Below are 15,937 nucleotides of genomic sequence, written 5' to 3'. Positions count from 1 at the left end.
ATGACTAAAAATTTCTCCCCACACCCCTTCCCTGTACCTGTTATCTTCCAGATAGTGGCAGTATAGAGATTCCTGTTCTGTGTATGCTCATCTCAGGGGAAGCTGCCATGCTGAAGGTAAGCTATTACAACATCACTATCATCACTTAACTTTACTGTCCATATCCAGAACATCCCCTTCTCCCCCCAAACACTCTCTCCCTCCTTTAAAAAAAATCTTTCTCTCTCCCTCCCCCAGAGGGTGGATCTCTCTCTGAGGAAGGCTACTCCCTGGCTGGTGTTGAATGGTTCTGGTCCAGCGGCAGACCTTATCTGTGAGCTGCTGGATGCCCTGTCAGCTGTGCCGATGAGCTGCACCTCTCCCCCGCCAGAGGGTGAGGGGAGCGAGAGCCCCAGCGCGGAGCTGCGCGAAAGGACCCGTGAGAGGGTCAAGAGGCACTTCCCTGCCGAGGCAGACCGGGAGAAGCTTGTGGACAGGGTGCGTGTGGGATGGGTGGGGTGTGTGTGAGTGAGCACTTCATCATACTGCTTATTTATCTTCCTCTCTCCTCCTTTGTTTTTCTATCTCTCTCTGTCTCTCTCTCTCCTCTTTCTCTCTCCTTTGTTTTTCTATCTCTCTATGTCTCTCTCTCCCCCCTCTGTCTCTCTCTCTCCCCTCTGTCTCTCCCCCCTGTCTCTCTCTCCCCCCTCTTTCTCTCTCCTTTGTTTTCTTTCTTTCCCCAGGCTCTGAGTATCTATCAGAACAGAGATCTGATCACAGTGTTCCACGGGGAGCAGGACAGTCCTGATGATTTTGACACTGTGCTACTGAAGGCTCTGGTCAGAGGTAGGTGTGCGTGAGTTGTGCTGTCTGTTGACAAATATGTTGAACATGATCCTGGTCAAACTATTCACTCGTTCAATGTAATGTCTGTTAGCCAGTAAACGTGTGTCCAGCGATGCCAGTGGGTACACAGAGGAGCTGAAGCTTGCAGTAGCCTGGAACAGGGTGGACATCGCTAACAGTGAACTCTTCAATGGAGACATCCAATGGAGGGTGAGCTGCTCCTCATTTCTGACTCCACTGTTTAACTCCATTTATTTTATTTTATGTTATTTAGTTGACAGGGCATTTATTCTATTCAAAACGACAGACAGACTTTACCTTTCCAACTTCTCTGTATCTGATAACATGAGGAACATAAGGGGAACGGCTTCAGAGAGGTTTCATAAGGAACAATACAGAGAAGGTAGGCTGGTGTTGAAGGGAAGGGAAGTTGGAACAATACAGAGAAGGTAGGCTGATGGTGAAGGGAAGTTGGAAATCAGAACAATTTCCAATTTGTGAAGCGTTCCTTTATTTTCTCACTCGGCAGGATGTTATTGTTTCACTTTTGACAGACAGACAGAGAGAGATATGTTTATAAAAACGCCCCTCCCATCCTCCCGCAGTACGAGGACCTGGAGGACTCCATGACGGACGCACTGATCAACAACAAGCCCCAGTTTGTACGTCTCTTCAACGAGAACGGCCTCAACATCCTGGACTACCTGACCTACCAGCGTCTGGAGGGCCTGTACCGCTCGCTGTCCAACAGCTCTCTGGCCTACACGCTTCTCCAGCGACACCTCACAGAGAGGCAGAGCCTGGCCAGATCCCTTCCCACTGTCCCCTGCTCTCCGGACGAGCCTACACCCCTCAAGAGCCCTATATCAGGACCCTCCTCTGCCAAAGAGCTCAGCTTGTATGAGGTGAGGAGGGGTTGCACTTTATTTTATGGTACAGAAATGACTAGGTACAGTATTTATTGAGAATTTATTGAGAAAAACACTCTGTGTAGAGTTGAGGCGCATTTCCTCTAATTTAGGTGTTTTGTTTTCAGTTATATGTGACTCGCCTCTCCCTCCAGGTGTCGCGGCTACTATGGGACATCCTGGGAGATGTGTGTCAGCCCTTCTACTACAGTCCTCTGGGTTTGGACCAGAGCACCAGCACCTGGAGAACACTGAAGGTAATGGCTGCCATAGCTGCGTTCCAAATAGCACTCTATCCCCTATACACTCTCAGAAAAAAAGTTGCTAAGTAGAACCATATAGGGTTCTTTAGCTTGTCTCCATATGGAAACCCTTTTTGGTTATATCTAGAACCATTAAATAAATGGTTCTACCAGGAACCCCTTTTTTCGTCTAAACTCATTGGGCACAGACAACACAGTTCAATATCTATTTTTGATTTACATTTGGTTGCGTTGTCAACTAACTTGAATTCAACGTAAAATCAAGAACAAATGTCACCATGACATTGTATTTAGGTTAGAAGTAAGGTGAAAAGAATACTAAATTCCCTTACCTTGATGACTTTTTGCAAATCCAATCAGTTTTTCCCATTTGATTCAACTTCATCACATAGAATTGTTTTCTTGAAATTATGTGGAAACAGCATTGATTCAACCCCTTTTTGCCCAGTGGGAAGGTTCTTCCTAGAACCATCTATGAAAAGTTCTAACAAGAACCCTTTTATCTTTGAATGGTTCTACCAGCCTTATTATCCTTTCAAATAAACCACCTCTTTTTGACAATACATTACATGCTGTATATAATGCCTTACTTTTGAGGGCCTATATACCCTAACACAGTGGTCTGAATCTCCTGGATTACAGGCCACATTAGGCCTGCAAATCACATTATGCTGGCTTGTAAAGTGATGTGTAGTTCCTTTTGGAATTCATAGTGATCTCGTTCTCTGTTTGCCGATAAGAGTAAAACTTTTAAACCGCCGCCGGGCCAAATGGAATACCAGGATGGGTTCTCAGGGCATGCGCAGACTAGCTGACAAGTGTCTTCACTGACATTTTCAATCTCTCTTTGTCCCAGTCTGTAATCCTAACATGTTTCAAGCTGACCACCATTGTCCCTGTTACCAAGAACTCCAAGGTAACCTGCCTAAATGCCTATCGTCCCGTAGCACTCACATCTGTAATTATGAAGTGCTTTGAAAGGCTGGTCATGACACACGTCAACACCACCATCCCAGAAACCCTGGACCCACTCTAATTTGCATACCTCCTCAAAAGATCCACAGATGACGATATCTCAATTGCACTTCACACTGCTTTCTCCACCTGAACACCGAACACTAGTTCGGTGTTCAACACCATAGTTCCCTTCAAGCTCATCACCAAACTTGGGACCCTGGGACTGAACGCCTCCCTCTGCAACTGGACTTCCTGACAGGCTAGCCCCAGGTGGTAAGGGTAGGCAACAACACCTCCGCCACACTGACCCTCAACATGGGGGCCCCTCAGGGGTGTGTGCTCAGCCCCTTCCTGTACTTCCTGTTCCCCCATGACTGTGTGGCCACGCACAATTCCAACACCATCATCAGAGAATTAGCAGTGTGGTGCCAGGAAAACAGCATCTCCCTCAATGTCCCAAGACCAAAGAGCTGATTGTAGACTACAGGAAATTTAAATTTAAGTGCCTTTGAACAGGGTATGGTAGTAGGTGCCAAGCGCAACAGTCAACAGTTTCCCATGTGTATCAAGACTGGTCCAACACCCAATGGACATCCAGCCAACTTGACACAACTGTGGGAAGCATTGGAGTCAACATGGGCCAGCATCCCTGTGGAATGATTTTGACACTTTGTAGTCCATGCACAAACAAATTGAGACTGTTCTAAGGGCAAAGGGGGTGCAACTGAATATTAGGAAGGTGTTCATAATGTTTTGTACACTGTTGATATACGCCATACTGTATATACACTCACACACTACACTTTCACACAAACACACACACATCCCCCTCCCCCCACACCTGTGCGCATAGTGATGCCACACACAGTTTCACACACACACTTTCACACTCATTATATGCTACTGCTACTCTGTTCTTTATTGACTCTTATTATCTATCCTGATTCCTAGTCCCTTTACCCTGCCTTCATGTACATTTATACCACACATACCTCGTACCCCTGCACAGTGATATGGTACTTGTACTCCCAGTATATAGCTTCATATTTGTGTATTTTATTCCTTGTCTTATTTTTTAAATATTCGTATACATTTTTTTTAAAGCTCGGGAAGATGTCGGGAAGGGCTCATGAGCAAGCATTTCACGGTCAAGTTTATACCCCTTGTATTCTGTGCATGTGGCAAAACATTTGAATAGATTTTTAAAAAAATGTACAAAAAATCCAAGAGTGTTTAGGGCACTACCAGAGCACATGAATTACAAATGCATCTGTTGTCAATGACAAGGTCCAGTGATGTGTACTAACTAGGCCTACTTACTAGGCCTGTAGACTCCACCAATATAGTTGAATTATCAACGCTGCTACGGTGAACCCACTTTATCACTGGTCATAGAAGGTAACTGTGACTGCTGTGCTAACCAGGCTGTATTTACTCTCACCCGATCTGTCTTTATGTCTCTCTCCCCTCCCTCAGCAAGTGAATAAGTTGTTACAGGGGGATTGTCTGTACAGGGAGCAGCGCTGTGTCCATCCCTGGGCCTCTCTGTTCATCTGGGCTGTGCTGCAGAACCGCAGCGAGATGGCTGTCTACTTCTGGGAGATGGTAATTTATTAATGAATGATTTGATTCAACTTTTATCTGACAAGTTAAGTCAGTTAAGAATGTATGGATCTATATCCCCTTTTTCTTTGTGACAGATTTTCCATTTAGTTTTGTCATCTTTTTAGAGGGAGGGGGGGGGGGGGGGGTGTGTTTACAGGAACAAAAACAACCATAGAAATTCATACAAAGATTTCCCCACCTCAGTTCCCACCCCGCCTAGTCCCCCGCCCCCACCAGAAGAAAGCATGCCTCCCTCACCCTTGTGGTTCTTTTAGGAGATTCTGACATTTGAAGTTGGCAGGAGTAAGCGTGGCGGTCAGACTAGCTCATATATCGAATATCTATTTGATTGATTAAAGGAAACAGAGGTGTAGATAATAGTATGAAATGATTCATGACAATGGTTTATGCCTGTTTGACTAGAAAGTGTACGCTTTTGCTTTAGGATTAGGCATAAATGAGATTGTAATCAGAGAGTATATGCTGGAGAGCCTTGGTTGCATGTGGATAATAACCCCACTGTGAACAATTCTCCCCTCCCTATCCACCCCCCCCCCCCCCCTTCGCTCGAGGGCTGATGGTTATTTCCTCATAATCAATCTCTCAGATAGTAGTGGCCACCTCTTTTTGTTGTCTGGTTTTGAAAGCCACCATGTTACCAAAGGTGAATTGTGAACAGACTGCAGGAGCAAAATAGACCTGCTATTGTTCCTTGTAATACAGTGAACATCCCACACCTTAATGTGATGATACTGTATGTGTTGACAATTATTTGAAAATAAGTCTGTTAATTCATAGTTTGTTTGCAAAAGAAAGCCACAAGAAAGCCAAGCGTTTCAATGCATGCCCCCGGAACCGGAACTCAGACATGTTAAAACAATCCCCTTTTTCTTTCTCTCTCGCTCTTTCATTTGCTCTCTCTCTTTCTCTCTCTCTCTAGGCAGGGGAGTCTGTCATCAGTGCTCTGGCAGGCTGTAAGATTCTGAGGGAGCTGTCTAAGCTTGAGAGTGAGACGGCGGCCAAGCTCTCTCTGAAGGAGCTAGCACAGAAGTTTGAGAACTTGGCCAATGGTGGGCTAGCCTTATTCCAAATGTCTAGCTAGTTTGATACTTAATGTGATGGGCTGCTCCCTGACATTCTGATTCCCCAATTAAAGCCTAGACAGTCAAGGTATCCAAGTAATGCCTAGGGGCATTTATCTGTTTTGCATATAAGTGAGCATCTTGTATTTTGTGAGTGAATTTATACCCCATAAAGCCTAGTAGCGACTCCGGATCAGAATGCAAGGGACCACCTGTTCCAAAAGTCTGCTGGAGGGCATCCCAGTCTGGGGCCATTTGCAATGTTTTCACACTCAAGGCCTGTAGGATGAGGATGGAAGCAAACCAATTTGCACCCCTTATTCCTAATGGGAAACCTAATGTGAAAACCTGTGACCCGTTTCCTCTCATTAGACATGTTCAGTGAGTGTTGAGTATTAACCCTTTAATTGTCTCTCTAGAAGTGTTCAGTGAATGCTATCAGAGCAGTGAGAGTCGCTCTTTCAACCTCCTTATAAGGCAGTCTCTGGTGTGGGGCGAAGCTACCTGTCTGGAGATGGCCACCGCAGCCGATGCCCGCCTCTTCTTCAGTCACGATGGCTTGCAGGTCTGTATTAAACCAGGGGATCAGAGGTCAAGGTGTGTGTGTACGTGTGTGAATCTCTGTGTGAATCTGTGTGTACGTGTGATATGTATGTTCACATTCATCTTTATAAAACGAACCAGATTTCCAGAGTGTGTGTATTAGAATGTGAAGGGTGGTTAATTGAAGTTTTTCAGGACTAACTCTGCTCCTACCTCTTCCCCTGGCAGTCTCTGCTGTCTCAGATCTGGTGGGGAGACATGGAGAGGAGCACAGAAGTCTGGAAACTGATCCTCACCTTCTTCTTACCCCCCCTCATCTACACCAACCTCATAAGCTTCAGGTTAGTGGCTACCTGTCTGAGAATTTCCAATCCATTAAGCATTAAGATATAGAGTGGATTGGCTGCCCACTTTGAACAAATACTACAGTTTACTATAGAATACTACAGTATTTACAATAGAATACTGTAGTAAACTTTACTATACTAACAGAGGATTTGAGCGGTCAGAAATCCCATTCATTGCTTACCGTCCACATTCCCCCGCTTCGCTAAAAACCCTCACCACTCACAGGAAAAAATAACTACCACTCCAAATTCGCTCCATTCATTTTGATTTAAAAACCTAATTTAACTAACCCCATCTACTGTACTTTTGTGACTATGTACCATTTAGTTTGGAAGTAGCTCTCAACCAAGGGTGTAGGAGCCAGGGAACAGGGGGGACATGTCCCCCCTACATTTGCTTTGAGTAGTGCCTGACACTAGTGTGGAAACACATACATTCTAAGGGATTTCAATGGGTCTCCATTCTGATTTGTTTTATACTGTTCAATTAAACTTCAACCAAAAATAATCTAGGCCTTATTTTTGACCAAATGTTACAATTGTGATTTGACTTGCGATTTAGATCAAACCACTTGGATGAACTGTTGGAATCATGGATAAACAAGGTTCTAACGATGAACTTAGTCTTAAGATGCTTTTGATCCAGCCTACAATAACCATGGTAGAGAAAAAGCCCAAATTAAATAAAAATATTTTTTGTAGTAATTGCTATTTTGGTGGTTTCTAATACTTTAAACCCTTTTATTTAATTATAATGTACATATATTTAATGATTACTGAAAGGAAACAGTTCATTTCCATTATGCCCAATGCAATGTGAAGACGCTAGCTCAAACCTCCCATTGTTGCAGCTGACTTGGGCCACTCAAATCAAATACAATTGTATTTGCCATATGCTTCATAAAGAACAGGTGTAGACTAACAGTGAAACGCTTACCTGCGGGGCCTTTCAAACAATGCAGGGAGAAAAAAAAACACATTTGAGAAATTCTGAAATAATATAATAATCATTTTAACATTAGGAAAAAATTGAAAACTAATAACACGAGGAATAAATACACAATGAGTAACAATAACTTGGCTATACAGACAGTGTACCAGTTCCAAGTGGTTGAGCAGGGGTATGAGCTAATTGAAGTGGATTTTAAGATAACCAGCCTGATTTCATTGATCTGTAGCATGTTTGGACACAAAATAATTAGCAAGCTGGCTATCTAGTAATGCAGCACTATTAAGCTGTCATTTATAATCAATGATGTAGTTATGAACACAAGTTGTCCAATTTTCATATAGTCAAAAAGTTATGGCACTAACATTTTGTCCATTTCATAATGAGGTTCACACTTCTATTGCCGGTGTAATTTGCTTGCTTTGATCTTTGGTTATTTGCTGTATAGAATAACATGAAAAGTGATCAAAAATATGTAAAAGCATTGGGTAGGTGTAGGTGAAATGTATACCAATACAGTTACACCAATCCACTGCTTTTAGTGAACGAGCGCAAAGGCGAAGAAGGGTTACGGGATTGGGCTCCTGTCATGCTATAGTAGCCTAGCGCACCCAGTTACCGCTTTCTTAGTCATCAATCACCGTTGAAGCTGATGGAGGACTTCTCAGAATAAATGCAATGTTGCTTATTTCATTTAGCTAATTAGTCGCCAGTACAGCATTTTAATGTGCATATAACCTGCCCATTCCCTTCCCCCATATTCCAATTTGTGTAACCCATAAGTAAGAAACCTACACGCCAAGTATAGACAATATTGTGTTCCCTACAGGTTATAGGAAAGAGCAGAAGCTCTGAACTATCCGTTCAGACCCCAGTCCTACTTAAAGGTTTTGGAAAATGTGCTCTTAGTATTTCGTCCAGTAGGTTTCCTCAACAAGAAAGCCCCCACTTCAATGTCAAAGATAATGAAACAAAAACACTATAGTAAATGCTACAGTTCATTGGAAGTGGAAGTGTAAACTCTAACCTAGTCTATTAGCTAGAAAGGTATCTTGGCGGCGTAGAGAACATTTTTATGTTGTAAATAAAATGTTCTGCAAATCGACTAAATTCATTAGGTTGAGAGAAAATGTTGCAGTTTTTAAACACATTTCCTGCAATAATACACAGTTTGGCATGGAGCTAATGCTGTATTCCTCTGCTCAAACAGAACAAAATCCATGGATATGTATCCTGAATGTTCTGTTCTCCCCGACTGTCTAGCTTTTATTTGATTGTTATATGCAGTATAGTTCAATAGACACAAACTGTTTTTCCACCTGTAAATTACCACTTAGACGGCCCGCCTAAGAATTTTCTATTCAGAAAAAACCTTGTAATTAATTCCAATGATAGTCATTATCTCCATATTACAAATACAAGGCAAGCAGCTTGGTGAGACGGCAACAACTGTTGGTGCAATTATTAGAAAATGGTAATCATAGTGAAGTTCACCTTTTACAAGCTAGTTTTCTGGAAAGATGACGGTCAATCACCGGACTGCCTTCGTCAGCGGGGAAGACTGTTATTCTTACGGTTGTCGATAGGTTCTCTAAGGCGGCTCATTTCATTCCCCTTGCTAAGCTTCCTTCTGCTAAAGAGACGGCACAAATCATCATCGAGAATGTTTTCAGAATTCATGGCCTTCCGTCAGACGTCGTTTCGGACAGAGGTCCGCAATTCACGTCTCAATTTTGGAGGGAGTTTTGCCGTTTGATTGGGGCTTCCGTCAGTCTCTCTTCCGGCTTTCACCCCCAGTCTAACGGTCAAGCAGAACGGGCCAATCAGACTATTGGTCGCATCTTACGCAGTCTTTCTTTTCGTAACCCTGCGTCTTGGTCAGAACAGCTCCCCTGGGCAGAATACGCCCACAACTCGCTTCCTTCGTCTGCGACCGGGCTATCTCCTTTTCAGAGTAGCCTCGGGTACCAGCCTCCGCTGTTCTCATCTCAGTTCGCCGAGTCCAGCGTCCCCTCCGCTCAGGCTTTTGTCCAACGTTGCGAGCGCACCTGGAAGAGGGTCAGGTCTGCACTTTGCCGTTATAGGACGCAGACTGTGAGGGCTGCTAATAAGCGTAGAACTAAGAGTCCTAGATATTGTCGCGGTCAGAGAGTTTGGCTCTCCACTCAGAACCTTCCCCTTAAGACGGCTTCTCGCAAGTTGACCCCGCGGTTCATTGGTCCGTTCCGTATTTCTCGGGTCATTAATCCTGTCGCAGTTCGACTTCTTCTTCCGCGATACCTTCGTCGCGTCCACCCGGTCTTCCATGTCTCCTGCATCAAGCCCGTCCTTCGCGCCCCCGCTCGTCTTCCCCCCCCCCCCCCCCCCCCATCCTTGTCGAGGGCGCACCCATCTACAGGGTCCGTAGAATTTTGGACATGCGTCCTCGGGGCCATGGTCACCAGTACCTCGTAGATTGGGAGGGGTACGGTCCTGAGGAGAGGAGTTGGGTTCCCTCTCGGGACGTGCTGGACCGTGCGCTGATCAGCCTCGGTCTGGGGCTCCATGCAAGATCTCACCTCGTGGGGCATCAATGATCATGAGGAAGGTGAGGGATCACCTCGTGGGGCATCAATGATCAGAACTACACGGCAGGACCTGGTAAATTACCTGAAGAGAGCTGGGATCACAGTCTCAAAGAAAACCATTAGTAACACACTACGCCGTCATGGATTAAAATCCTGCAGCGCACGCAAGGTCCCCTTGCTCAAGCCAGCGCATGTCCAGGCCCGTCTGAAGTTTGCCAATGGCCATCTGGATGATCAAGAGGAGGAATGGGAGAAGGTCATGTGGTCTGATGAGACAAAAATAGAGCTTTTTGGTCTAAACTCCACTCACCGTGTTTGGAGGAAGAAGAAGGATGAGTACAACCCCAAGAACACCATCCTAACCGTGAAGCATGGAGGTGGAAACATTATTCTTTGGGAATGTTTTTCTGCAAAGGGGACAGGACGACTGCACCGTATTGAGGGGAGGATGGATGGGTCCATGTATCGTGAGATCTTGGCCAACAACCTCCTTCCCTCAGTAAGAGCATTGAAGATTGGTCGTGGCTGGGTCTTCCAACGACCCGAAACATACAGCCAGGGCAACTAAGGAGTGGCTCCGTAAGAAGCATCTCAAGGTCCTGGAGTGGCCTAGCCAGTCTCCAGACCTGAACCCAATAGAAAATCTTTTGGAGGGAGCTGAAAGTCCGTATTGCCCAGCGACAGCCCCGAAACCTGAAGGATCAGGAGAAGGCCTGTATGGAGGAGTGGGCCAAAATCTCTGCTGCAGTGTGTGCAAACCTGGTCAAGAACTACAGGAAATGTATGATCTCTGTAATTGCAAACAAAGGTTTCTATAATATATATTAAGTTCTGCTTTTCTGATGTATCAAATACTTATGCATTGCAATAAAATGCAAATTAATTATGCTTAAAAAAAACTTAAAAATCATCCAATGTGATATTCTGGATTTTTTTTTTGATTCCGTCTCTCACAGTTGAAGTGTACCTATGATACAAATTACAGACCTCTACATGCTTTGTAAGTAGGAAAACTTGCAAAATCGACAGTGTATCAAATACTTGTTCTCCCCACTGTATATGCATCTACTTCTCCAGAGTTGGATGAACAGGACTAGCTAGCATGCTAACTGTTCCTGTAGACATCCAGTCACACACTAGTTAGCATTGGCTGGTGAAACTACATCTAACTTTCTTCATACTGGACAGACATTCCATTTTTATCCACGGTGGTATTCTGTTACAGCTAGCGATATTCATAAAAAAACATTTTCAAATGGGCATTTTTTATTTCCCAGGACCCCTGCAGTACGTCCACGGACCCCAGTTTGAAAACCCCTGCAGTATACAGTCTGCAATGACAATAACTATAGTAATACTAAAGTATTTACACTATAGTAAACTATAGTAATTTTTCATGTGGTTGGTGGTGAAGGGAAATAAAGTTTCCAATATGTAAAGCATTCCTTATTTTCCTCATAGGGTGTTAATTTGAGAAATGAGGCTGGTGGTGAAGGAAAGTTTCCTCTGCGCAATGTCTCTCTGTCGGTTTATCAGCTCTCTCTATCTCTACCTCTCTCTCTTTCTCAGGGAACCTGAGGAAGAGGGGAAGACTGAGCAGGTGCCGCATGGTCAAGACACAGACAGTCTGGACGGAGTCGATGCCACCATGTTCTCCCTCACCGACATGATGTAAACGCACACACGCATGCACGCTCGCACGCATGAATGCACACACAAAAAGTAATTATTCTAATTCTTGTCCTCTCAGGGATGAGGATGCTGAGGAATATGCGGCTGTAAGGGTCAATCTGAAAGGTGCCCCCTCCTCCAATCCTAAGAGGCCGTTCGTACTGCTACGCTGGAGAGAGTTCTGGTTCGCGCCCGTCACAGCGTTTCTAGGCAACGTGCTGATGTACTTCCTGTTCCTCAGCCTGTTTGCTTACGTCCTATTGTTGGACTTCAAGCCCCCGCCCCCTCACGGCCCGTCCACCTTAGAGTTTGTTCTCTACTTCTGGGTCTTCACCCTGGTCTGTGAGGAGTTTCGACAGGTAGGACGCATCGCATGTAAACACACACACACACACACACACACACACACACACACACACACACACACACACACACACACACATATATATATATATATATATATATATATATATATATATATATATAGTCAGTTCAAAAATGATTGGCACCATTGATAAATATCGAACTCTATTGTATGCTCAAAAGTTTTTTTACAATTATATTATTTTACACTCTTACACGCTGCTGCTACTGTTTCTCATACATACGCTGCTGCTACTGTTTCTCATACACACGCTGCTGCTACTGTTTCTCATACATACGCTGCTGCTACTGTTTCTCATACATACGCTGCTGCTACTGTTTCACATACATACGCTGCTGCTACTGTTTCTCATACACACGCTGCTGCTACTGTTTCTCATACACACGCTGCTGCTACTGTTTCTCATACATACGCTGCTGCTACTGTTTCTCATACATACGCTGCTGCTACTGTTTCACATACATACGCTGCTGCTACTGTTTCTCATACACACGCTGCTGCTACTGTTTCTCATACACACGCTGCTGCTACTGTTTCTCATACATACGCTGCTGCTACTGTTTCTCATACACACGCTGCTGCTACTGTTTCACATACACACGCTGCTGCTACTGTTTCTCATACATACGCTGCTGCTACTGTTTCTCATACACACGCTGCTGCTACTGTTTCTCATACACACGCTGCTGCTACTGTTTCTCATACATACGCTGCTGCTACTGTTTCTCATACACACGCTGCTGCTACTGTTTCTCATACATACGCTGCTGCTACTGTTTCACATACACACGCTGCTGCTGTTGTTTCTCATACATACGCTGCTGCTACTGTCTATTATCTGTCCTTTGCCTAGTCACTTCACCCCTACCGATATGTACATATCTATCTCAGTTACCTCGTACCCCTGCACATCAACTCGGTACTCCCTGTACTGTATCATGATATTTTTGTTATTGTTATTTTTACTCATTATTGTTATTTGTTATTCACTGTGGATTGATTCCTCGTGTCAGTATTTAATTCTTCTTCTTTTTTTATTGATCTTTAACTCCGCATTGTTGGAAAAGGACCCATAAGTAAGCGTTTCACTGTTAGTCTACAACTGTTGTTTATGAAGCATGTGACAAATAACATTTGATTTGAAAGAAGGATGCATATGCAGAACCTACTGTAAAATATGGTGGTGGATATTTTATGTTATGGGGCTGTTTTGCTTCTACTGGTCCTGGTTCCCTTAAGTTCAACGGCATCATAAAAAGTCTGCCAAGTACCAGGATATTGTAGCTAAAAACATGGTTGCCTCTGCCAGGAGGCTGAAACTTGACCCTAAGGGGATCTTCCATCAAGACAATGCATATATCAAAATTCCACAAAGAAATGGTTAATTTGCCACAAAATCAACGTTTTGCAGCTGACATCGGTCTCTGGACAAACCTGTGGTTTGAATTGAAGAGGGCAGTCGTTATACAAAGACCAAAGGATATCAAAGTTCTGGAAAGATTCTGTATGGAAGATGGATCCCTCTCAATGTGTTCTCCAATCTCATAAAACATTATGGAAAAAGGCTAAGTGCCATTATCCTTGCAGCGGGGGGTGCACAAAGTATTGAAAACAGGGACCCAAGCCAATCATTTTTACAGGTTCTTTTTGAGATGTTGTTGTATTACTTGTTAAAGGTGCAATACGGGATTTTTTTGTTGTTTTTTTTGTCATTCCGCTGCTAATAGCGGAATGATAGTGTTTCACAGTATTACTTATCTGCAGGTGTTGTGATCGGCTGTGATATTTGCCTATTCATATCTCCCACCAGAGTGGCATCTGTTGTCAAACTGGGAAAGCTGTTTGGCTGTGTTATCTAGTGGAAATCATTGTACCATCTATATCGCTGTGAAATATATTTTCAATAAGACAAAATATAGTTTTTACAGCTGTTTGAAGCTGGTGGACCAAAAGGGGTACAATAAGTCGAGGCTGAGTGTGTGCGTGGTGGTGAGTGTGCGTGGTGGTGAGTGTGCGTGGTGGTGAGTGTGTGCGTGGTGGTGGTGTGTGTGTGGTGGTCAGTGTGTGTATGTGTCTTCAGCAATTTTTTGGGGCCTTTCTCAGAAACCGCCTGTCATGTACGTTCCCCAGTGATGCACTGGGCCGTCCGCACCACCCTCTGTAGGGCCTTCTGGTCGAGGTTGGTACAGTTGCCATGCAAGTGATACAACCAGTCAGGATGCTCTCGATGGTGCAGCTATAAAAGGATCTGAGGGGCCATGCCAAATCGTTTCAGCCTCCTGCTGTGTTGAGAAGACCATGTTAAGTCCTCAGTGATGTGGACACCGAGGAACTTGAATCGCTCTTCCTCTTGCTCTCACTCACTCTACAGTGCCGTGAAAAAGTATTTGCCCCCTTTCATATTTTCTGTATTTTTCATAATGAATGTTATCAGATCTTCAACCAAAACCTAAAATGAGATAAAGTGAACCTGAGTTTACAAATAACAACAAAACTTGAATCATATTTCATTTATTTAATTAACAAAGTTACGCAACACCCAATTCCTAATCCTAAACTAATTGCCCCCTTACTCTCAATAACTGGTTGTGTCACCTTTAATGGCTGCAACCAAATGCTTCCTGTGGTTGTTGATCATCGCTGTGGAGGAATTTTGGCCCATTCTTGCATGTAGAATTGCTTTAGCGCAGCAACATTTGTGTTTTTTCAAGCAAGAACTGCTTGTTTCTAGTCCTGACAAAACATCTCAATTGGGATTAGGTCTGGACTTTGACTAAGCCATTCCAAAACTTCAAATGTGTTTCTTTTTAACCATTTTCATGTAGACGTGATTGCGTGTTTTGGATCATTGTCTTGCTGCATGACCCAGCTGCACTTCAGCTCACAGACGGATGACCTGACATTCTCCTATAGAATTCTCTGATACTGAGTGTAATTCATGGTTCCTTCTATTAAGGCAAGTTGTCCAGGTCCTGGGGCAGCAAAGCATTCCCTAACCATCACACTACCACCACCATGCTTGACCGTTGGTATGAGGTTATTACTGTGGAATGGCCAGACCTAATCCCAATTGTGTCAGGACTTGAAGAGAGCAGTTCATGCTTGAAAACCCACAAATGTCGCTGAGTTCAAATCAAATGTATTTGTCACATACACATGGTTAGCAGATGTTAATGCGAGTGTAGCGAAATGCTTGTGCTTCTAGTTCCGACAATGCAGTAATAACCAACCAAGTTGAAGCAGTTCTGCATGGAAGAGTGGGCCAAAATTCCTTCCTCTTTTTTTTTTTCTCGACGTGAGCGATCGATCAACAACTACAGAAAGCGTTTGGTTGGAGTTATTGCAGATAAATGTGGCACAACCAGTTATTGAGTGTAAGGGGGCAATTACTTTTACACACAGTTTGCTAACTTTGTTTATGAAACACATTTTATAAGTATGTAATTGTTGTGTTATTTGTTCACTCAGGTTCCCTTTATCTAATATTAGCTTTTGGTTGAATGTTCAACATCCAAAATATGCAAAAGTGAAGAAAATTTGAAAGGAGGCAAATACCTTTTCTTAGCACTCTATGTGTATATATATAGCTCAATATGTATTTTTTGGTAATCTTTATCAAGGCTGCCATTAATTTTGGAGATAAAAATAATTGTTATTGCTCTCTTGCCCTCCCTTTCTGTCCTTCTCTCTATCAGACATTCTTCAGGGGCAGCACTACTTTATATCAGAGGATGAAGCTATACATCCAGGACATGTGGAATAAGTGTGACATCACAGCTATCTCACTCTTTGCACTGGGCATGTGCTGCAGGTGTGTGTTTTTACATATGTGCAC

The 15,937-nt window shown here is 43.7% G+C and overlaps 1 protein-coding gene across 1 annotated transcript in view; it reads left to right on the top strand.

Moving 5' to 3' along the window:
• LOC139421525 (transient receptor potential cation channel subfamily M member 4-like) overlaps positions 1-15,937 on the top strand; it is a 59,098-nt gene that overhangs the window by 30,741 nt on the left and 12,420 nt on the right. Inside the window, exons 7-19 of the mRNA XM_071172503.1 lie at positions 52-116; positions 238-477; positions 723-825; positions 917-1,035; positions 1,431-1,730; positions 1,889-1,990; positions 4,430-4,558; positions 5,499-5,628; positions 6,060-6,205; positions 6,412-6,524; positions 11,616-11,717; positions 11,797-12,076; positions 15,798-15,913. Coding sequence (XP_071028604.1) covers positions 52-116; positions 238-477; positions 723-825; positions 917-1,035; positions 1,431-1,730; positions 1,889-1,990; positions 4,430-4,558; positions 5,499-5,628; positions 6,060-6,205; positions 6,412-6,524; positions 11,616-11,717; positions 11,797-12,076; positions 15,798-15,913 — 1,945 coding nt within the window. The remainder of the gene's footprint in view (positions 1-51; positions 117-237; positions 478-722; positions 826-916; positions 1,036-1,430; positions 1,731-1,888; positions 1,991-4,429; positions 4,559-5,498; positions 5,629-6,059; positions 6,206-6,411; positions 6,525-11,615; positions 11,718-11,796; positions 12,077-15,797; positions 15,914-15,937) is intronic.

This window comes from Oncorhynchus clarkii, chromosome 12 (genome assembly GCF_045791955.1).
Source record: "Oncorhynchus clarkii lewisi isolate Uvic-CL-2024 chromosome 12, UVic_Ocla_1.0, whole genome shotgun sequence".
NCBI lineage: Eukaryota > Metazoa > Chordata > Actinopteri > Salmoniformes > Salmonidae > Oncorhynchus > Oncorhynchus clarkii.
This window is presented reverse-complemented; position numbering and strand designations above follow the sequence as displayed.